The sequence below is a fragment of the Canis aureus genome, chromosome 26 (assembly GCF_053574225.1).
Source record: "Canis aureus isolate CA01 chromosome 26, VMU_Caureus_v.1.0, whole genome shotgun sequence".
NCBI classification, from domain to species: Eukaryota; Metazoa; Chordata; class Mammalia; order Carnivora; family Canidae; genus Canis; species Canis aureus.
Window position 1 is genome coordinate 41,970,387 of NC_135636.1, and position 22,471 is coordinate 41,992,857.

The 22,471-nt window shown below is 44.4% G+C and overlaps 1 protein-coding gene across 1 annotated transcript; it reads left to right on the plus strand.

The window, feature by feature from the left end:
- The first annotated feature begins 1,156 nt into the window (after positions 1-1,156).
- RNF114 (ring finger protein 114) lies at positions 1,157-18,118 on the plus strand. Its single transcript, XM_077873538.1, has 6 exons — positions 1,157-1,338; positions 5,937-6,087; positions 8,287-8,393; positions 8,756-8,870; positions 14,699-14,806; positions 16,248-18,118. Exons 1-6 carry the CDS (start codon positions 1,199-1,201, stop codon positions 16,311-16,313), a joined length of 687 nt encoding a protein of 228 aa, XP_077729664.1. The 5' UTR covers positions 1,157-1,198; the 3' UTR covers positions 16,314-18,118.
- The last annotated feature ends 4,353 nt before the right edge of the window (positions 18,119-22,471 follow it).

Below are 22,471 nucleotides of genomic sequence, written 5' to 3' on the forward strand. Positions count from 1 at the left end.
ATTGGAACAGGAAAAAGAAACAGAAAGTATAAAAATTGTCTCCCTTGGGCTGCTGTGCATACATGCCAAGTTATTTATCGGTGAAAAGATGCCCACATGGATAGCTAAAAACAATCCTCCTACATTCAATTAACCTGGTTAACAAACAGGATTTACTTGTCCTGTATAGACTCCATACTGTCAGGCCTCTGTGGCCTTTCATAGCAGAGGCTTACTTGATAGTTTATTTCCCTGGTTAAGAAAACCAGGTTAGAATTGTTAGCAGAGCCTGCCTTTTAACAAGATGTATCTTTTGTTCAATGGGCTGTCTACAAGAGCCAATTTGGTGCAGTAGAAAGTGGATGAAGTTGGCATTCAAAAGATCTGGGCTCCAGGTCAGCCCAGTTCTTGTGAGGTTGAGGTTTAGACTATCTCCGGAGGCCTCAGCTTCCCCATCTCTACAGAGCGGGAGTTGGGCCCCATGGCCACGGGTTGGGTGAACACAGCACCAAAGCTTGGTGACTCACTCCCTGAGGGAGACCAGCCTCCCACTTCTGCTTTCACTAGGCCGGCTCGTTTATGGCCATAGCCTGTCTTCAACACCTCTAGTAATGGCTAATCTCCTTTTTCAGTGTCAACGGTATCCGGCATGCGTTAATAAGGCTGTCTTGTTTCTACTTTGTGTTTACAATGCTCTTAGAAATAAGTGATTATTTTCTTATCATAGTTCAGGAGTGATGACAGATCTCCCTTTAAAATTTCCTTTAAAAAAAATTTTTTTTAAATGAGATTTGTTTGCCTAAATTTAAAGAAAAGGCAACTCGATGTGGGGTGAAATCTCAAGTAACAGTAATGATTTAAATTGAGGAAACAGCAGTTGAAACACAAAGCCTGTTCCAATTCTGCAGGTGTCTGGATCTGACTTCCACATTTTCCAGATTTCCCGCGGCCTCGCGCCCCCCCCCCTCCCTCCCTCCCGTCCGTCGGGGGTGGTGAGGGGGAGGGGCAGGGGGCGTGGCCCGCCCACAAGCCCCTCCCCAGCCGCGCGTCCTTTCCATCAGCCCCGCCCCGAGCGTCCCTCGCCGCGCAAGGTCCCGCCTTAGCCCCGCCCCGGCGGGCGCAAGCCCCGCCCCGAGCGCGCGCCAGCCCGCGGCCTCGGCCCCACCCCCTCGGGCTCCTCCTTCTCGGCCGCCGTTGCGCCGCTCGGCGCGGCAGCAAGATGGCGGCGCAACAGCAGGAGCGTGAGGGTTGTGCGCAACGGGCTGGGCCCGCAGCGGAGTCCGACCCGCTGGGCCGCTTCACGTGTCCCGTGTGCTTAGAAGTGTACGAGAAGCCCGTGCAAGTGCCCTGCGGTCACGTGTAAGCGGCGAGCCAGGGCCTGGTCGGAGGTGGGGGGTGAGGTGGGGGAGACCTGAATGGGGAGGGGCGCGGCCCGGGCGGGGAGGGTCTCGGAGCGGAAGCGCGAAAGCGCGAAAGCGCGAGGACCGGGCCAGAGGGGCCTCTTCCTGGGGCCCAACGGGGCTCCTGAAGGCGCGTGGAAGTCGGCGGGGCGCTTCTCGGTCCTGCTCGCTTCCAAGTAGCGCGTCGTCTGGTGAGCGCCTCCTGTGAGGGGGCCTGTGAGACTCCTCACCCGCGATAGTGGAAGTCGCACCCTGTCGGGGATCAGGTGGGGCGCCTGGCTCGCTCCTTCAGGTAGAGCATGTGACTCGGTTCTGGAGGTCGTCATTTCGGGCCCCGCTTTGGGCGTGGAGTTCACTCGAAAAATATAAAATCGGCCCTCGGAGAGCCACCGTTGCCCTTGAAAGCCTGAGCGTTGCTTCCGAAGTACATGGTACGTATATGGCGCCAGGTGTCCAGTTCTGCCAAGTAATTCGAATGTGCACTGAAGTTGGAAAAACGCCGAAAACTAGACTAAAAGAACAAAAGGGAAGTCTTGATGGTAGAATCTCACCAGGCTGCCATCAACGGAAAGGGGTTGGGAGTCACAGATAGCGATTGTTAGCATTCCTGCTTGTGTCCGAGGTTTGCTGCGTTTTGTTTGAAATTAAGCCTCCCTGGCCCGCATGCCGCTAATACGCTGGTCACAACGGCTGAAGGGGATGTGTGTGAAAATTGCCAATACAGACCCTCGGCTGGGGTAGGTGCTCGAGGTTGTTGGGATTTTTTTTTTTTTTTTAAAGCTTTTATTTATTCACGAGAGACACAGGCAGAGGGAGAAGCAGGCTCCATGCAGGGAGCCCGACGTGGGACTCGATCCCGGGTCTCCAGGATCACGCCCTGGGCCGAAGGCAAGGCGCTCAACCGCTGCGCCACTCAGGCGCCCCCTTGGGATTTGAATCTAAGCCTTGCTCCATCAGACACGCCAACACCTCAGTTGAGAGGACTGTAGAAAATGTGGTCACTTCTTGCCACTGGGGGGTTGGCATTTCCTCAGTGGTCTCCTGCAGTGCTTATTATCTTCAGCATCACCTTGGCATTGGTTTTAGGACACCTTTACTGGAGAGTAGACAAGATAGGCACCTGCTGGGCCTCACAGGTATTCTTACTCCTACAGCAGTACTGCAGGGAAAGAGGGTTGGCAGCCATATGGCAGGTGAGGGAACTGAGGCTCACATAGGTCAGGCTCACTATTGTCTAACTCTTCCCACATGAACTGCAGGTGTCTCCTTGCGAGCCCAGAGAATAATTTGGCACCTGGCAAGGGCTCCCCAGCCACAGAGTGCTTTTTGCTTCTTCAAGTACTCTTAAGCTTTTTCTAGTTTTGGGCTGTTCCCACTTGGAGTTCAGGTAGCCTGGAACTCTTCCTGCTCACCTGCATCTCCCCTGCCAGCTACCCCAAATCCTTTCCAGACTTTAAGTCCCAGTTTAACTTAACCTCCCTTATCACTATCCCTACTCGAATTACTTCCCTGCTTCACTCCTGGGGTTTCCTTCTTCCTTGCATAAAGCCAGACTTAGGGATCATGAGGGGCAGTGATCCTATCTGTGTTGCCCCTCTCTGTATCCCCATTGCCCAGCAGTGTCTGAGCATCCATCTTCCAATCTTATATTCAACTGACTAAAGTATTTGTGTGCTTACCATGTGCCAGTGTCTTGGCACAGTAAGAAACAAGATGATTCTGCCCTCAAAGTGTACAAGCCAGTGAAGTGATAATTAGACTAACAAATGTTCAGACTACTGGGAAAATTCAGTGTGGAATGGAGGGTCATAGGGATCAAACTGGTTTGTGGGGGAGAGATCAGGTAATGGATGAATGAACTAAGAAATTGGTGGTGGAAACAAATTTCATGAGCATTAAAGTGAAGGCTAGACAGTGTTTTTATTGAGTCCTTTTTTCTTGGGATCAGCCCCTCACTGCTTTTACCTGATTTTGTGTTAATTCACTGGATTTCATTCACAATAGTTATAAAGAGGCTTGACTCAGCACAGTTTACCAACTGAAGAGCAGCAAAAGTTGAAGTTTCCTTGAGCCACGTGAACCTTCCCTAGGTCAGAGGTCAAGGGGCAGTACTGGGTTTCAAAACTTGGTTCCTTTCTGCACTCACCACACTAGTTTCACGTGTTCATCAATTTTGATGCTGATTGAAGACAGAAGAATACAGCTCTGTGAAGGGAGCACAAATCTCCCTTAGCTCCAGCCAAGTGCTTTTTGCTCAGGCTAGTTAGTGGCAGATTTTTGCTAACTTTTATGCTTAGAAACCAGCATCGTAACTTTGGCTGGCTGGGGTGTTGAGTTTTTATAAAACTTTATTTTAAGCCCTGAATGACTGTGTCCCTCCAGTTTAGCAGAATATAGCTGGAGAGGGGTAGGTGTTGGGAGCCCAAGAGAAGGAACTCTTTACACAGCACTGTAGCAGAAAGGATGGAGCACCTAAAAGGCTCAATTGTATTAAGGCCTATGAAATAGGAAAGGGAAACTGAAAGCCAGCCCAAGATACAGGCACTTTTTAAAACCAGGCTTGCATGTTGGGGATGACTGGAGCACAAAGTGACTCGTGAACATTTGGTCAATGAATTGTCCTGGTGTGTGCTTGAAGCTGCTTTTTTCTACCAGCTGGGATTGGTTTCTCTGGACCCTCTGCTCTCTTGGGTTCTTCTTGTGATCTGCCTTTGAGAATAGTTAAGTCAAATGATGGCCACAAGCCTGTCTACCTGTCCAGCCTAATCACTTAACATCTTCCAGTGGTCTTCATATCATGGTCCCAAAGGCCTCCTTTCTGCTTTTTGGAAATCCCTTTGTACTTGGTATATCCTCTCTTTGTGGAACTTTTCGTGTCCAAGTTCGTGTGACTGTCTCCTCGGAGTTTTAGGTCTTAGCTCAAATACTGCCTCCTTAAAGAAGCTCAGTATGATCCACCTTGGCTGATCTCTTTGCCTTGTTTTATTTCCTTCCTATACTTTTTTAAAAAATATTTTATTTTATTTATTCATGACAGAGAGAGGGAGGCGGAGACACATGGAGAGGGAGAAGCAAGCTCCACGCAGGGAGCCCGACAGGGAGCCCGACGACGTGGGACTCGATCCCTGGTCTCCAGGATCACACCCCAGGCTGAAGGTGGCGCCAAACCGCTGGGCCATCAGGGCTGCCCTATTTCCTTCCTATACTTAAATCACTATCAGAAACTTTTTTTTTTTCCCCTCCACTTTGGAATACAAGCATTAAGAAGACAGGGATTTTGTTTCTTTCTCCACTTTGCTCTCAGTGGTAAATCATTAGGGCCCCTCAATTTCTCCCAGTCTGTTTTATTTTGTGTGGCAGTGTTAACATCTAGCTTTATCACAAAGAGGAAGAAAATACTTAGATATGGTAAAAATTTGTCAGATGGCATAGGTTACCTTTGATTATACATCCTGAGTTCTTCCTGGCAAGTTTTGTTATCTTGCCTTAAATCCCAGGTCAGGTATGTAGCCAGGCTGTTTCCATCCCTTTATTGTCCTTTCTTTCTGTATACCTTATCTCAGCATCACTCCCTGCATAGGTTTCAGGATAGAAACTTGGCCTTTTTTGACTTTCCTTCTCCAAATTTAGTAAGTTCCCAAGTATTACTGACTCCATTCTGAATCATTTCCTGAGTTAATTCTCTGTTGCCTCAGGCCCTTAGAATTCCTTGCCTTTAAAAAAAAAAAAAAAAAAGAATTCCTTGCCTTAGCCAATCTGTTTGGTTTCTACTTCAAGGCTCCTGTCTTTTCTCACCTAAAAATATTTTTTGAAAACCAACAACTCTCTTGTCCATGATAACCTCAGCTATTTTTCTAAAACTTGGATTTGGCCTTGTTGATATCTTTAAACATCTGGGTTCCTACCATTCATGAGGAAAGATGTTAGACTTTTATTTCCTTAGGTGCGTCATGAATTTTTAAGTCTAAGTGCCTGGAATGCTTTTACCTTCCTCTGCCAGCTGAGCTCTTTTAAGGCTGTTTTGTGAATGCTGCTTCTGAAGTCCTACCAGCACTGTCCTTCTTGGGTCACAACTAGGTGGTCTTATCTCTGTCTTCTCATAGTGTTTTACATTCACCTCTGATGATATAGCACCTCCTATTTGTGGTGCATTTCATATGTGTTTAACACTGTACTGAGGGGCTGCTAAACATACTCCATTCCAGTAATCCCAGAGGTGGCTACTACTGTCTCCATTTCACAGAGGAGAAACTGAGATTCAGGAAACCCCACCAAGATCCCTCAGTGGCAGGTGCTAAGGTTTGAAGACTGTGCCACAAAACCTTTTCACTGTGTATCATGATAGTTTGTGTTTGTTTCTGTTGTTGGACCTGTGTGTTCTTTGCAGGACACTCCCCCATCCCCTTCCTGGCACGGGAAGACTCAGTATTTGAATCAGGAACAGGGAGCAATATGTTTATAATCCATTATTCATTGATGTCTTTTTAAAAGTTTATCCATTTTTGTTGTCTTGTCTCCACAATGCATGACGCAGGTTCTCTGTATGTCTTGTTCTAGCTTTTGCTCTGCATGCCTGCAGGAATGTCTGAAGCCGAAGAAGCCTGTCTGTGGGGTGTGTCGCAGCGCTCTGGCACCTGGCGTCCGAGCCGCGGAGCTCGAGCGGCAGATTGAGAGCACAGAGACTTCTTGCCATGGCTGCCGTAAAAATGTATGTGGAAGTAAAATGGAAGAGTCAGTGTCTTTCTGCAATGAGAGGGGGTAAAACGCAGAGCTGTTGCCACGTTGTTCCTGAAGTTAGAGCATGACTAGGTGACTTACAGCACGTGTGCATGCTAGTTATCTGTGGCAATGGCTGTGCCGGTTCATCTTAGTGACCTTATTGGTTTTGCTTTGTTCTTTTAACAGTTGGTTTAGTGTATTATATATTGTAGCTTTGAAAACCATATAAGTCCATTATCCTAGTTTTTTCCCTATAAAAGAGCCACTTTTCCAAAGCAGTATGTGTAATTTCCATTAGAATGTAATGACAGAATGCTATTTCTTAATTTTTTTAAGTGTAAAATAAGATAAACATCTCGAAGTTACCTGCTGCAAAAACAAAAACAAAAAAAAAAAAAAAAGGAAGTCACCTGCTGCAGTGAGCTAGAGGGGAAATTTTACAATCTTTATCATTATAGATATAAAAAATATTTGAATTTTTTAGTACTTGACAGGGAGGAATCATGACATAAAGATTAGGATGAAATTATGTGATTGTAAAAACAATACCTAACATTCGAAATGCACCCGTGCTTTTTTGTATAATCATGCTAGAATCAAGTGTATTTCAACATCTATTATAATTATAAAGGAGAAAAACTACAATCTCGTTTTCCAAGCTATACACACACACAGTCTTACAGGTTTCAAAATTATGATTCTGTTCATTTCAGACCGTAAAGCATATGAAATACTGTAGGCTTGTTTCCCACTCCAGAGATTACCTGTTTAAAAGTGATTGGGTTTAGAAGGCTGCAAAATATTTTCTGCCCTTTGACAAACACAGATGTAGGAATTTTACAAAATAGGAGCATACTCTAGTTCTAGAGCTTTTTCTCACTTTTGAAAAATTTTTTTCACTTAATGACTTACTAGACAACCTGTCCGTTTCATTACTAACATATTAGTATGGATGGCCATAGAATGGATATACTTTACCTTCTTTCTTTCAGAGTGATTTAGCACTAGGGCTGCAGAGTGACTATCATTCTGAATAGGGCTGTTTCCTATCCCTTTTAATTGGGAGCTCTTTGGTTGGCAGCTTGAAGTCAAGTTCTTTAGCTAGAGGTAAGACAGAAGGGAGCATTATGGTAAGCTGGAGCTCAAATAATGAAGCTTTCTTTTTTTTTCTTGTGGTTTCCTTTCATTTTGAAACTCAGGATATTGAAATGAAATTACCCATTACTTTATCCTTGTACTACATGCATGATGGATTTTTTTGTTTTATTCTGTATACTTTTGATTTTTCTCCATTTTTAAAGATTAGTTATTATATTGTATTATATTTCCAGGTGTACTACTATACCTCCAAAAATGTCTTATCTTCCCTTTACCTCTTCTCTTTCTTCATTCCTTATACTTTTCCTTTGCTTTTAGAACACCTGCGATGAAGCACTCTCCTCTAGGTTTTCTTTCTCTTTCCATCTTGCAAGGACTAGATTTTATAGGGGAAATGGAATTCAGATTTCAGTTTTTTTTTAAGATCATTTATCACAATGTGGCATTCTGTAACTTTAATTAGAATTACTGGTGTTTATCTCTTTTATTTAAATGATTACTTTTTTTTTTTTTTTTTTACTGCTGCACATAATGAAATGTGTTCTTGGCTTACTATGAGGAGCTAGTTTATTTTTAAAAATTTTTTTTAAAGATTTTATTTATTCATTCATGAGAGAAAGAGAGAGAGAGAGAGGCAGAGACACAGGCAGAGGGAGAAGCAGGCTCCATGCAGGGAGCCCAACCTGGGACTCCATCCTGGGTCTCCAGGATCACACCCTGGGCTGAAGGCGGTGCTAAACCGCTAAGCCACCCGGACTGCCTAGAGGAGCAAGTTAGAATGCTGTGTGGAAAACTTTTAAACCTTCACTGCATTTGGAGTATGTGAGCAGAGAGCATACCTTGAATAAAAGCAAACCTCTAGGAGAGTTATTTTAGAGTGGAAGCAGATGTCCTGGGTTGGTTAAATAAGATTATCAGCCTTGGTATTAACAAAAAGCCTGCAACAAACTTGCTTTCAGCCCTGTCAGCATAGCCAGGAGTCTGGTGAGATTGTTTGCCAGAGTGGTTCAGGTCTGGTTTTCATTTTGACCTTGCTTTGGGACTGTGTTGGTACTGACTAACTTGTGGGCTCTGATTCTTCCTGTCTAAGTTCTTCCTATCCAAGATCCGGGCCCATGTGGCTACCTGTTCCAAATACCAGAATTACATCATGGAAGGTGTGAAGGCCACCACCAAGGATGCCTCCCTTCAGCCAAGGTAAATGACTCAAACACTCCTTTAGGTGGAGGTCATCTTTGCTATGAAGACAGTGGACACTTTGCATGTTGAAGGGTTTAGTTGTAGGAGTTTGGGGAAGTAGAGGTATAATTGTTATTCTGGCTACAGCTGATGTCAGTTTTTGTGTTAGGGGTGGGGTGGGGTGGGGGGTTGTGTGGAGGACTCTGATGCTCACTTCAAGTATTAGCTCTATTATTTTCAACATTTGATCTCATTCTGAAGTGATTGTCAGAATCCCTGTCATAACACATTGCACTTTGCTCCTTTTTTGGGGGAGTACAGTAGTCGAAGTGTGGAAAAGTACTCAGGTTTCTTCTGTTTTCCTGCCTTTCATCTTCCAGGAATGTCCCCAATCGCTACACCTTTCCTTGCCCTTACTGTCCTGAGAAGAACTTTGATCAGGAAGGACTAGTGGAGCACTGCAAGTTATGCCACAGCACGGACACCAAGTCTGTGGTAAGATGACCTGGACTTTGTAAATTTTCTTTTATATACACTGATCTCCTGTGTATCCTTCACCTGGATTCACAGATGATAACATTTTACCATATTTGCTTCATGATACTCTATATGTACATATTTTTTGCAGTGATAAGTTGCAGTGATAAATTGCAGGTACTATGACTTTTTGCTCCTGTATACTTCAGCATGTATCTCCTAAGAGCAAGAACATTTTCTTAAAAAATCATGTAAAAAAAAAATCTTATTTTTTGTGTTTGTCACACTCAGGAAGTGTAACATTGACAGAATCTAATATTTAATACAGAATACTTGTTTAAATTTTAACAATTTTAGGGGGTGCCTGGCTGGCTCAGTCAGTATAGAATGTGACTCCTAATCTTGGAGTCGTGAGTTTGAGCCCTGCATTGGTCATAGAGATTACTTAAAAAAAAAAAAAGGGGGGGGGCCGTGGAATACCTTGAAATTTTAATATTGGAATATCCTTCATTGCAATATCTTCCCCCCAAATCCTGGATCTTTGTGTTATATGTAGTTGTCATGTCTCTATACCTCGGCCTTTCTTTTGTTTTTCTTTTCTTTTTTTTTTTTTTTTTTAAATTTATGATAGTCACAGAGAGAGAGAATGAGAGAGGCAGAGACACAGGCAGAGGGAGAAGCAGGCTCCATGCACCGGGAGCCTGACGTGGGATTCGATCCTGGGTCTCCAGGATCGTGCCCTGGGCCAAAGGCAGGCGCCAAACCGCTGCGCCACCCAGGGATCCCTCCCTCGGCCTTTCTTCGCCATTCATTACTTTAACATAAAGAGGATAGGCCAGTTGTTTTGTCAGATGTCCTTCAATTTGGGTGTGTCTGATTCTTCATCATTAGAGGTGGAGAAGTTCCATGAGCAATGTGTGCTCCGGGTGCCACATCAGGGGTCATGGGATGTCTGTTGCCCCTGTCATTGGTTATGTTAACTTGGATCCCTTGGTGTCCACAAAGTTTGTCCTCTGCAAAGCTACCATTTCCCTAGTTTGTCTGTAGTTGTGGGGAAAGAGAATGTATGAAATGATTAAGAAAGTGCTTATCAGTCTTCTCAGTTTAAGTATCAAGACTGGCATGTGGTTTTGTTTTAATGTGGTCTATGTCTGCAGTATTACCCTTTCCTCTTTTTTTTTTTTTTTTTCCCCAAGTAAGCCCTATGTTCATCATAGGGCTTAAACTGAACAACCCCAAGATCAAGAGTCACACACACCACTGACTAAGCCAGCCAGGCGCCCCCTTCCCTCTTAATGTCATTGACAGGCTAGATCTTGATACAACCTCCTCCATAGTTTTCAGTTTTTCCATTTATTTTAGGCTGCTCTCTTGACTGTATACCTAGATTTATAGGCAAACGTCAGCTCCCTTGGCTTAAAAGGTGGTGCATAGACTTTAGTACTTGCATGAGCTTTTGTTAATTGGATTAGGTCTGGTGGCATTCTTTATTTTTCTTTTGCTGCAAATTTTAAGATACAGGTGGCCTGTTTGAGAATACCCTAGATCTTCTCTTGACTTTATTGAACTCCTTACCAAGCCCACATTCCGGTTAATACAGCCACTTTTTACACTGAGCTCCCTGAGCTCTTACTGTTGTGCTGTGACAGATTTGACAGATAAATTCCCTCTGGTTTGCTTTTCCCAACTCCTCTCACTGGGGAACTTGGCCAGTTTAGCTCATTGTGGGTCATTTTCAGCCAGGCCCTATTGCTGCTAGGCACACACACTCTCTGATGGCTGTTCTGAGCACTGTTTGCATTAAATTCGGAGCATGAACTGTTCTCAACCTTTCCACAGGTAACACTAAATCCTGCTTTTAACTTACTTCGGAATATCAGGTGTGAATTCCTTTCTTCCTCCTTCTGTCTCCATTGCTCTCTGATCTACCTCTGAGGTTACAGACTGGCAGTCTGTGGGATACATCTGACCTGTACACATTTTAACTTCCTTTTTAATCTTTAAAAATCCGAAGATTTCTCAGTCTTGATGCTCTACATTTGAGAAACTGGGAGTTCAGGCAAGAGCCAGCTGGCCTAGAGTAGTTGCTGCCCACCTAGATGGGATGGGTTTATACTCATTCTCCTTTGCTCTTGTGTCTTACTAATCTGGTCACTGTGAGCACTTGAATTTGCAGCCCTTCTTCCTTGTCCTTATCATTCCATTTTGTACTCAGGAGAAGGATGCTTTCCAAGTCTGACTCTTACGTGTGTCCTCAGACCCATAGAGAGGACTGAACTTAGGGCCTAGCACAAAGTAAGACTTCCCTGCTCCTGTGGCTTGCCCTATCCTGTGTCTTCACTCCTCTCACCTCAGCTTTGCCCTCTACCGATGCCTCGCCCTTGTTTTCCTTAGATATGCCCATCTTCCCTGGCTCCTTAGTGGGAGGAATATTCAATCTGTGCTCTCTAGTGTTTAGTTGATCTTTTCCCTCAAGCTTGTCATTTTCCAGCTGCTGCTGCTGTCTCTTCAAACCCTTTATTCCCTCCAGATTCAGCTTCCACCCCTGATGACATCATGTTCTCCATGGTCCCAGCTGGCTTCTTGAGTCCTTGCTTTCTGAACCATTGCAATTTTTTTTTTTTTTTAGATTTTATTTATTTATTCATGAGAGACACAGGGGGAGAAAGAGGCAGAGACATAGAGGGAGAAGCAGGCTCCATGCAGGGAGCCTGATAGCGGGACTCGATCCCAGGTACTCCGGGATCACACCCTGAGCCTAAGGCAGGCACCCAACCACTGAGCCACCCAAGCATCCCTGTAATTTTCTTTCTTTCTTTTTTTTTTTTTTTTTTTTTTTTTATTTATTCAGAGAGAGAGAGAGAGGCAGAGACACAGGCAGAGGGAGAAGCGGGCTCCATGCAGGAAGCCCGACTCGGGACTCGATCCTGGGTCTCCAGGATCAGACCCTAGGCTGCAGGCGGCGCTAAACCGCTGTGCCACCGGGGGTGCCCCCTGCAATTCTCTTAAGCCTTTTATTTATTAATTAGCGAGCAAGCACTAGCAGGGGGAGGGGCAGAGGCAGAGGGAGAAGCAAGACTCCTTGCGGATCAGGGAGCCAATGTAGGGCTGGATCCAGGACCCTGGGATCATGACTCAAGCCAAAGGCAGATACTTTTGACTGAGCCACCCAGGCGCCCCACTTCTGTACAATTTTTTAAATATATCTTCTTCATATGTAGTCAGTTCATGGTGTAAAAAGTGCCTCTCTGGCCTGCCAGCCTTTCCTGAGATCACTCAGAAAGAATTGATTATTCTCACTCAAAAGTAGCCTCACCGTTTGATACTAATCTTCATCTAACATTTATATCTTTGTTACAGAAACGACTTTTGAAATTTCTGTAGGCAGATGCTAACCTGAAGTGGTCATTGAACCTGTTACTTTTCTGTGGTTCCAGAAACTTCATAGTACATGTTCTTTGGCTTCAGTAGGCAAGATAAGAGTTACGTTCCGTAAAAAACAGAAACAAAAACAAAAAATACCCATAGCCAAGGTTTTAGCCATTTCTTCAAGATGTTTTAGTTGTGGTTCTTAATAACTGATTACTCAGAGGCACCTAGGCGGCTCAGCAGTTGAGCATCTGCCTTCGGCTCAGGGTGTGATCCCGAGGTCCAGGGATTAAGTCCCACATCAGGCTCCCTGTGAGGAGCCTGCTTCTCCCTCTGCCTGTGTCTCTGTCTCTCTTTCTCTGTGTCTCATAAATAAATACTTTAAAAATAAAATATAAATTAAATATAAAAAATTAAATATAAAAATAAAAATCTTTAACAACAAAAACTGATTACTCATTGAAAGAGCAAGTGCAGAAAGGTACAAACACCACCCACCTGCCCTCACTATGCATTTTCCATTTTAAATTTCGCCAGATAAGCTTAACTATGTTAGTAATTATGAAAACGATAATGGATGTTAATGAAGTAAAGTGATAGAGACTGAAATTCATTTCCTACCACCATCCTGCCCTGCACTTCTTAGACGGGAGTGAAGGAAGAAATTTTTGTGCCATCCAAGTTAAGTGGATTGGTCACATTATAGAGCTATGTAGCAGCAGAGCTGGTACTGGAACCAGTGTCCTAGCTCCTAAACCAATTTTCTCTCCAAAACATCAGAAATGGTTCTCTTTTATGCTCATTGGCAGGTCAGTAGTGCTCAGCTGTGTGTGGAAAAATGGAAACTCGTGTAATTCAAAGACATCTGTAGTTTCCAGATGTTCTTGGGAGATTCCTGTATTTTCCCCTTTTTTAAAATTTATTTTATTTTTTTTATTTTTATTTTCCCCTTTTTATGCAAATAACAGCACATTCTACACACTGAATCAGTGTTTTTAACATCTACCCCCACATCTGTACATGTAGATCTGCTTTTTTAATGAGCGTCACAGTTTTCTGTTACCTGTCTGTGCTGCAGTTTAATTGGTCCCTTATTAATGAACACTGAGGTCAGTTTTAGACTGTATCAGGAAATTTGAGTGAGGATTGGGTATTAAATGCTTCTAAAGAATTGTTGACAGGTGGGATTATGGTATGGGATACATAAAGGAAAGTTCCTGTTTTGAGGACTAGTGAAACAGTTACAGGTGAGATAGTGTGTCTTACTTTAAAATGTCTGATTTTTTTCCGGAAATAAGTATGCCAAACTAAAATCTAGGTGTTGGGGATGAAGGATGGATCATCAACGTGCTATCTGCTTTTCTGTAGGTTTGAAATTAATTTGCATGGTAAGTTTTAAAATGCAGCCATAAATTTTTAACACATCTTTGCTTGTGTTTTTTAATAAAGTACAGTCTTAGATGTGTGTTAATTTGGTTAAAGGCTAAGTGCACTCATAAATTTGATAGTGCTAGAGTATTCTGCGGTTTCTGGTATTGCAACCCAATTTTCTCTTTTCTTTCCTCTTTTGGCTTCCTGAAATTCCTCTGGTTGTTCTGTGTCTGTTGAAGCCTCTCTTCCATCAGCTGTTGGCCCTCTGTTCTGTTCCCTTTCCATCTATATATTCCGTAACCGTTAATGTTTCAGCCCTTCCCATTGGAAGCCACTTCTCCGTCTCTGGACCTGACCCACATTCCAGCACCAGCCCAGCTCCTTCCACCAAGGAGTCTTACACCATTTCAGATTGACCTCTTGCCACTCACTTTTGTCATCCTATCTTACTTGTAAATGGGTGGGGTTCTATCTCCACGCCACCACTTAGGCCTGCTGCTTCCCCTGGCCCAGCTCTTCTTTCCACCTCTGAATTTTGCATTCTAGCCAGACCGATCGCCTGGCTGTTGGCCTCTATTGCTGCCGCCTGGCTTCTCTGTGCAACTGCCTGCCTGCTAAAGCACCCTTTCATGTTCTTTTTGTCATTCCAAATACCTCCCAATCGTCAGAGCCCAGATCAACTTATGTGAGGGGTTTTCAGCCTTAGCCCTCTCATCTGAGCGTTGACTTTATAAAAGTAGCACAGGAGGCTGTGTTTTACTTCTTCAGGATATGGTTCATTTGTCATTTCCTTGATTTTCTTTGTGTTTTTGGATTATTTTGTGTGCTGGGTTTAGGCCCTTATTGGGCTGATACACGTCCTGGTCACAGTAGGGTATCAGAAAAGGGTGGTATCATAGCCAAAGCTTTTTTGCATTCTCAGTGTCATTGACCTGAGTAGGAGGCTGACACTATTTTCTAGGATACTAATGTGCATTTGAAGGAATGGCCAGGCCACGGGTGTGTTAGGAAGACTGCCCTGGAAGAAAGGAGGCCAGATACAGGCCACAGAGGGCTAATGTCAGCTCAAATGTCAGGTGTCTAAGACTGTGCTTCTTTGTTGAAAGGTTTGCCCAATATGTGCCTCGATGCCCTGGGGAGACCCCAACTACCGCAGCGCCAACTTCATAGAGCACATCCAGCGCCGGCACCAATTTTCTTATGATACTTTTGTGGTGAGTCTGGAGCCTGGGCCCTGATCCTTCCCCTGGGGGTACAGCACAAGGACCTCCCTTCTCTTGCCTAGAGAACTATGGGTCTCATTGTTGAGTTTGTCACTGATATGATGGGCTCCCAGGAACAGCAGCTGTGTGGTCTATACTCGGGAGCCCAGTGAGTGGCCAGAGCCTTTGTTGTGTGGTATTTATGAAAGCAAACTGGCCAGTCATTTGCAATGAAACATAGTGAAAGCTTGCTCCCTGGGTTTTTTCCCGAAAATTCTTCCCACTTTCTTTTGGTATGTGTAGTTTTTACCTATTACAGAACCTGGCTTAGGATCCTGAAGCTCAGATGCCCATGGGGACCTGGCAAGTAATGGCAGTGGTCATGAGGATTTGAAAGCTAGGCAGTATCCGATACATGCTATGTTGCCATCAGCTCCAGCTGATCGTTACTATATGGAGATACAAGCACAGTAGTGCCAGTCTCCTCCACCTAGCTCAACCCCAAGAAACTGGAAAGGTAGAATTTCATAGGAAGTATCACATTTCTTAAAGTACTTCAAGTCCAACAAGACCTCCACTCACCAGAAGTGTTCATCTGGTTTGTAGCCTCTCCCTAGAGCTGAGCAGGGTTTTTTTTTTTTTTTTTTTTTTTTTTTTTTTTTTTTTAAAGACATTTATTTATTTATTCATGAGAGACACAGAGAGGCAGAGACACAGACAGAAGGAGAAGCAGGCTCCATACAGGGAGCCCGATGTGGGACTTGATCCCGGGACTCCAGGATCATGCTCTGGGCCGAAGGCAGGCACCAAACCATTGAGCCACCCAGGGATCCCCAGAGCTGAGCGGTTTTGTTGTCTTGGCATAGTAGTAATAGATTAATTTGGCCAATTACTCAAAGTAAACCATTTGTTTGTTTATAAATATATGTCATGAGGATTTCAGAGTAGTATTCAGTCTTAATGGCTGTATTTCAGGACCTGAGAAGGAAAGCTTGAGTCTTTCCTAAGTTGTCATAAGAATATTTATTCTTAGTCTAAGAGAGTGTCTGAGATTTAGACTTCAAAATAGCTGTCCTTTTTGTTAATGCTGTGAAGAGGCATAAGATTCCCAGGTTCTACCAAGTGGATAACTTGGCCTCATTGAATTAAAAAGGCAAGTTTCACTCCAGTGTACTCCCATTCGAGCACTTGGTCTGTGCCTTGCTCCATGCAGGTGCCCTCTGGTCCTCAAGGTCTGTGCCTGAGGGAGCCATCAGTATGTTCATGGTCAGGATGAGACAGCAAGGGCACAGAGAGGTCAAGCAGTTTGCCCACAGTTACGTGGCTGGCCTTGCAGACTGGAGCTGGGATCAGTCCTGGGCTGTCCTCTACAGAGCCCATCCCACTTCTCCTGCTGAATGTGAGTCTGCCCTGTACCCGGTGCTGAGGCCTAGTGTCTGTGTTTCGCCCATAGGATTACGATGTTGATGAAGAGGACATGATGAATCAGGTGTTGCAGCGCTCCATCATCGATCAGTGAACAGTCTCTGCTGTCCGTCTCATGTTCCAGACCTTCCATTGTGTGTTAGGCGTGAAACATGTGACTCATATACCTTAAATGTACAACAGACCTGGAAGTGAGCTGTGGTGTTAGGATAGGCTCACTTCTAACAGGGAAAGAGGTCTCTAAGTCAGAGCCGTCCTTTCCTTGGGGTCTTCCCTACCGTTAATTTTGTTACATGTCTGGTCTTGCTCCTCAGCTACTTTCTGGAGCTGCATCTTCCTCTCCTGGAGGAGACGCCAGCTTCTCTACCTGTCCCTGTTTCACACTTGTTCCTCTCATTTAGTGTTCATCTCTCAGGTCCTCTGAGCCAGCCAGGACCTTTTCTAGGTCATGAATAGCACAAATGAGACCAGCATCTCCTCTCCTTGTCCCTGAGGTGTGTGACCTCTGGCAGTAGCGTGTCTGATCACTGATGGAGCTCCTTCTGTGTGGTGTAAGTTCTTGTTAGTCGGTCCTTAGCAGCAGCTGCCAAAAACGAGTTTACCTCCTGGGAAACATTTCAAAAGGCCTGTTGGGGTGAATGTTCTGGGTTTAGCATGATCTGATGCTGGAAGTTTTGATTAGTGATATTTTCCTGCCACTCCTGCACACCCGTAGAATTAACTGGTTCAATCTTAAATGCCTGCATGGTGCCTTTTTAGGATAAGGTGTAACCATATATTTTTAGTGAGAATAAGTGTTTTCTAGGTTAGGAAAGTTAAACTCCATTTATCCATAAGTGGGGAGGAGGGTCAGTCAGCTAAGAGCAGTGTGAGGGCCATAGTTTTTTGGTTTTGATTTTTAAACTAATGCAGTATTTTCAAATGACTGGGTCACGTTTACCTTTCTCTTTCGGAGCCTGCTTACGTTCTTGTCCTTTCAGCATGAGGAGTCCTCAAATGAATAAGAAGGAGGGGGTTTAGGGGCTCCGGTGGATACTGTAGTTTGTTTTTTTTTTTTTTTAATTTGGTAACTTAGATTAAACTGACTATTGCTTTTCTATCACAAATGGTTTCCTTATGAAACTGGTTTCCACATGAAAACTTGCTCTCTAAAGCAGAGGTTATAGGAAATCTAGTATCACAGCCTGCTCTTTTTGACAAGACAACACTGTTCAGAAGGCAAATACGTCTCTTGTGGGCACTTGTTGTTGGAAACTGTCTACTGGAAGCTTGCTTTGATAATAGCTCAAAAAACTTGAAGTTCACCATGTTTTGCAAATACTAATAAATACAAGGCTAAGACCTGTCAGTCTAATCTGTAGGAGCAGAACCTCTGATTGACCAAAAGGCATGTGGATTTAGGTTCATTTTTTTTGTGTGTCAGACCTCTCTATACTGACCATGGCAAGTTTTTCTGGTCAGTGGCTGAGGTTGCAAGTGGCAGAGAGCTTTGGGCCTGTGTGTACTGCTGTCGTGGGCCTCTCCCTCTGCCAGTAGGGGCTGCAGATGCCTAGTAACCAGCAAAGACGGGGCCCTTTGGGGGCAAAAGAATTTTTTCTAATGTGATGTTGCTTGGGAGGGCCCAAATGTTAAGGTCCGTGTCTTCACTGTAATTTCTGGAAAAAGTTAACTCAGACCTCCCTGAATGGAGAGGTCTAAGTTTGGAGGGAAATTTGACAAAGCCTTCATTTGAGGGAACGGGTGAGTGTGTGTCCATTTCTCTGGTGGTACCAAGAAACTGAATTCCTTGTATTAAGTGCACTTCATGTATTTCTAATAAGAAGACTTTCCAGAAAGTGAAATTTGTTATGTTCTGGCTTTTAAATGGTGAAATATAAATAAATTTCATAATTTATCTGATTTGCAAGCTGTAATGCCTGTTTTCATTAACCACTTTTTGCTAAAATCTGGGCCTGTGAGACTCCAGAAGATTGTTGCTCTTTATAAGGAGAAGTTCTTGTCTGTCATGAGTCCCATCTGGCTCTGATCTCAGTTCTGACACTTCACCAGCTGGGCCTCACCAAGCTTGTCCTCTCTGGAAAATGAACACAAACCTCCCTTCTCACAGCTGGGAGCTCCGGTGAGGTGAGAAACAACCAGGCTCCATAATGTAAGGCTTTATTTAGACACATGGTTTCAGCTCCATTCTGAAGATTGAGCAGCAGCCCTGAGATGTAGTAAAGGGTTTTGTGCATTAAGATTCGAGGTCATGGAATGCTTTAGTTCTGCACTGTGCCAGTGGCTGTGGGACATCTGGCAAATACTTTCCCTTTCTCAGCCTGTTCCCTACAGTAAAATGGAAATCATTTTCTGGCTTCTAATTTCTTTATAAAGGGGGAAGTATTTACTATATATTAAATAGCTACCATTTATTAATACTTTACTTATCGGTTTATAATTATATAGTTGATTAATGTGTGCCTAGCACAGTGCTGGCACATAAAAGGTGCTTATTAAATAGCATATATGCCTGAATATAGAAGGAGGTCGTTTCATTTTTTCAATAAGGAAATTATAAAATTTTTTTTTTAAGATTTTATTTATTCATGAGAGACAGAGAGAGAGGCAGAGACACAGGCAGAGGGAGAAGCAGGCTCCATGCAGAGAGCCTGATGTGGGACTCGATCCTGGAACTCCAGGATCACACCCTGGGCTGAAGGGAGGCGCTCAACCGCTGAGCCACCCAGGTGTCCCAAATTATAAAAGGTTTTTGACCAAATTGAACATAGGAACTTTTTTTTTTTTTTTAAGATTTTGTTTGTTTATTCATTAGAGACACAGGCAGAGATACAGGCACAGAGAGAAGCAGGCTCCTCACAGGGAGCCCAGTGTGAACTCGATTCCCGAACCCAGGATTACACCCTGAGCTGAAGGCAGACACTCAACTGCTGAGCCACCCAGGCATCCCGCACATAGGAACTTTTACCATTGCAAATGAACTCAAATGTCTACTTACTATTTTTATTTTTTTTTTTAATTTTTATTTTTTGAAAGAGTATGGGCACAGCAGCAGGGAGAGGCAGAGGGAGATGTAGATACAGACTCCCATCTGAGCAGGGAGCCCAATGTGGGGCTCAATCCAGAACCCTGAGATCATTACCTGAGCTGAAGGCAGATGCTTAACCGAGCCACCCAGGTACCCCAAATGTCTACATGTTTATTAGACATGTAGTTACATGTATTTGAACCAAATTTAGAATTATTACTTTTATTTAGCTGTACATTTCCAGGAATAGCTGCCTCTTAAGGATTTTGGGATTCAAGAAGCAGTGTATACAACCCTGGTGTGGTGCCTGCTAAATTATGGGTACTTGCTGTGGTACTCAGCTACTAGACTTATCTCCTGGGTGTACCCATTCCAATCCCAATCCCATAGGAACCTTAAATTTACTATGGCCCAAACTGAGCTCAGCATCTCTAGTTTCCTCCCTCCACACATCTCCCTCTTTACCATTCCCTTTTGCTATGGACAGTACCAGTAAGTACTCAAGCCAGGGATCCGTGAGTCTTCTTAGCCCACCTTCATACATCCACCTTTGGCTAACTACCAGTTAAGTCCTGGACTCTGGTTATATGTGAGAAAGTCACAGTCTGTGCCTCCCCGTCCTCCGGGTCTAACATCACACACAGTGGCTATTATTTGAAATCCCTTGTCATCCAAAACAGGTCAGGAAAGTGACATTTGAGACCTGAGTGACCAGGTAGGGGAAGAGCATTCTGAGAGGGAACCAGTGCAGAGGCCCTAAGGTGGGAGCTCATGTGTTACTCTGGGCCATTGCATTGAGGGAGCTGTCGTGAGGCAACGGGGCTGCGGAGGGCAGATCTGGGGCTTTTCTGTAGGTGAGATGGAAGCATTGGGTGTAGTGAGTGGCAAGACCTGGCCCAGGTTTAAGGAGGAATCTTGTGGCAGCATGTGGAGAAAGGACCATAGTGGGAGGGGTGTGGAGAGTGGAAGCAGAGACCAGGGAGGCTGGTGGCTGCCTGACTCGGCCAGGTGTTTTCTAAAAGGGAAGTGTGAAAGCAGGTGAGTGGGTCAGGAACCACACCAGGGTTTAGGGCCTCGACGATTTGGTCAGCACAGCTGTCTTTCTGATTTGGAGAGAGAACTCCGTGAGCAGCAGTTGTAAGGGAATCGGATATTTTGGGAACGGGTGCTTTGGAATTAGGCTCAGACTTCAATGTTCCATCATCACATAGAGAAAGTGCCAGCTCTCAAGAAACTCCAGGATGTCCCTGGAATGCTGTTAAATAACTAAAAATTACTCTGATGACATTTATTACCTTGGTGCCAAAGATGGGTATAGATCAATTCCTTAAAATGTATGACTAGACAAAATATTTCTACGTTTGATTCAGGTATATAAGTAAGGAAGAATCAGTAGGCATCTGAGTGTTTCTTTTGCAGTGATGAAAGCTCTCACGTTCAATTTTTTTTTCTTTTTAAGATTTATTTATTTATTCATGAGAGAGAGAGGGAGAGAGGCAGAGACACAGGCAGGGGGAAAAGCAGGCTCCATGCAGGGAGCCCGATGCAGGACTTGATCCCAAGACTCCAGGATCACTCTCTGGGCCAAAGGCAAGCACTCAACCGCTAAGCCACCCAGCCATCCCTCTCACATTCAATTTGGCCAAAAATTTTTTTTTAATTTCCTTATTGGAGAAGGATCATTTCCTTATACTCAGACATAGATGGTATAACTGACTAGGTGTTCATGGTAAGGAAGGGATTAATAAATGGTAGTCATTTAGTAAATAGTAAATATTCCTATTTTATAAAGGAACTAGAAGGGGATCCCTGGGTGGCTCAGCAGTTTGGCGCCTGCCTTTGGTCCAGGGCGCGATCCTGGAGTCCCAGGATCAAGTCCTGCGTCAGGCTCCTGCCATGAGCCTGCTTCTCCCTCTGCGCCTCTTTCTCTGCCTATCATAAATAAATAAATAAATAAATAAATAAATAAATAGATAGATAGATAGATAGATAAATAAATAAATAAAATCTTTAAAAAATAAAAAAAATAAAGGAACTAGAAGCCAGAAGTCCGTGGGCCTGCAGTGTCATCTAGACCTTCTCTCCTTTCTCCACCTGGGCCTTCTCCCTCATTCTCCTGCGACATGAGTGTCCCCTACTACTGGCTCTCCTCCCAAGCCATTTGAACATGATTGGATTTCCTCTACCATCTCACTACTGGCCCATCTCTCTCCCACATTCATACTCAGACATCTTGAACCTGTTGTCCTCACCCACTGTTTCAATTTCTCTTATTTCCCGGTTGTACCCTTGAACCACTCCCACGTACACTTTGTACTCTGCCCCTCACCAGAGACGAGACAAGACATGTCACTCATTCCAGCAGATGTGTTAGTCCTCTACTTCCATCTTCAAACTATTTAGTACTCCTGACTCCTCCCTCCTTTCAGAAATAGTTACTTCTGCTGATTTTTCTCTTGTGACACCATCTGGTTTCTCTTCCTGTTTCTTTGCCGGGTTCCTTTTCCTTTTCCTTGGCAGCTGCTGTCTCCTGATTCCCTCCTTTGGCTGTTGGAATTCTTCGGGCTCAGCCCTAGACTCCATCTCATCCCACACCCTGTCCCCAGGCAGACTCCTCCCCAAATCCTCACTCTTCCCTTGGCTTTCACTACAGTCCACGTACTTCTGGGCACAGATCCATAGTCCCAGAGCAGACCGCGCTCTGGTGCTCCAGGCCCACAGAGCCAGCTTCTACTTAGAGCTAGCCAACGTGTGACTGGAGGGCATCTTCAGTTCTGCATGGCCCAAACTAGCTCATCCTCTGCCCTCTTACTACCACACCCTGTGCTAGATCCTTCTTCCCCCACCACCTTGGGGGAGGTGGTGCCACCATCCCTCCAGTTGCTCAAGAGTTAGCCTGAGCATCCTCTTTAATTTCTTTGTCCCCTGCTGACACTCTATATTACAAAACTGTGTTGATTTTAGCTCCCATATAATGCATTTGTGTTTTCTCACTATTCCATTGCCATCAGCATCTCAAAAACCACCATGAATCTCACCTGAATTACTGCCACAACTTTCCTTCTGGCCTGTCTAGTGTTCTCTAGCCAACATTCAGTGCATCTTCCACCAAATAGCCAGAAGAATCATATCCTTTAAAACCCTTCAAAGGCTCTAGTTACCCTTGGATAAAGTCCCAACAACTGGACATGGCCCTATGCTCTGCTCCCTGCTTGCCTCTCCAGCTT

Coding starts and splice junctions, on each gene's coding strand:
- RNF114 (XM_077873538.1), top strand. CDS start 1,199: ATGGCGGCGCAACAGCAGGAGCGTGAGGGTTGTGCGCAACGGGCTGGG. Junction 6,088..8,286: donor GCCATGGCTGCCGTAAAAAT/GTATGTGGAAGT, acceptor TTCCTGTCTAAG/TTCTTCCTATCCAAGATCCG. Junction 14,807..16,247: donor TTTCTTATGATACTTTTGTG/GTGAGTCTGGAG, acceptor TTTCGCCCATAG/GATTACGATGTTGATGAAGA.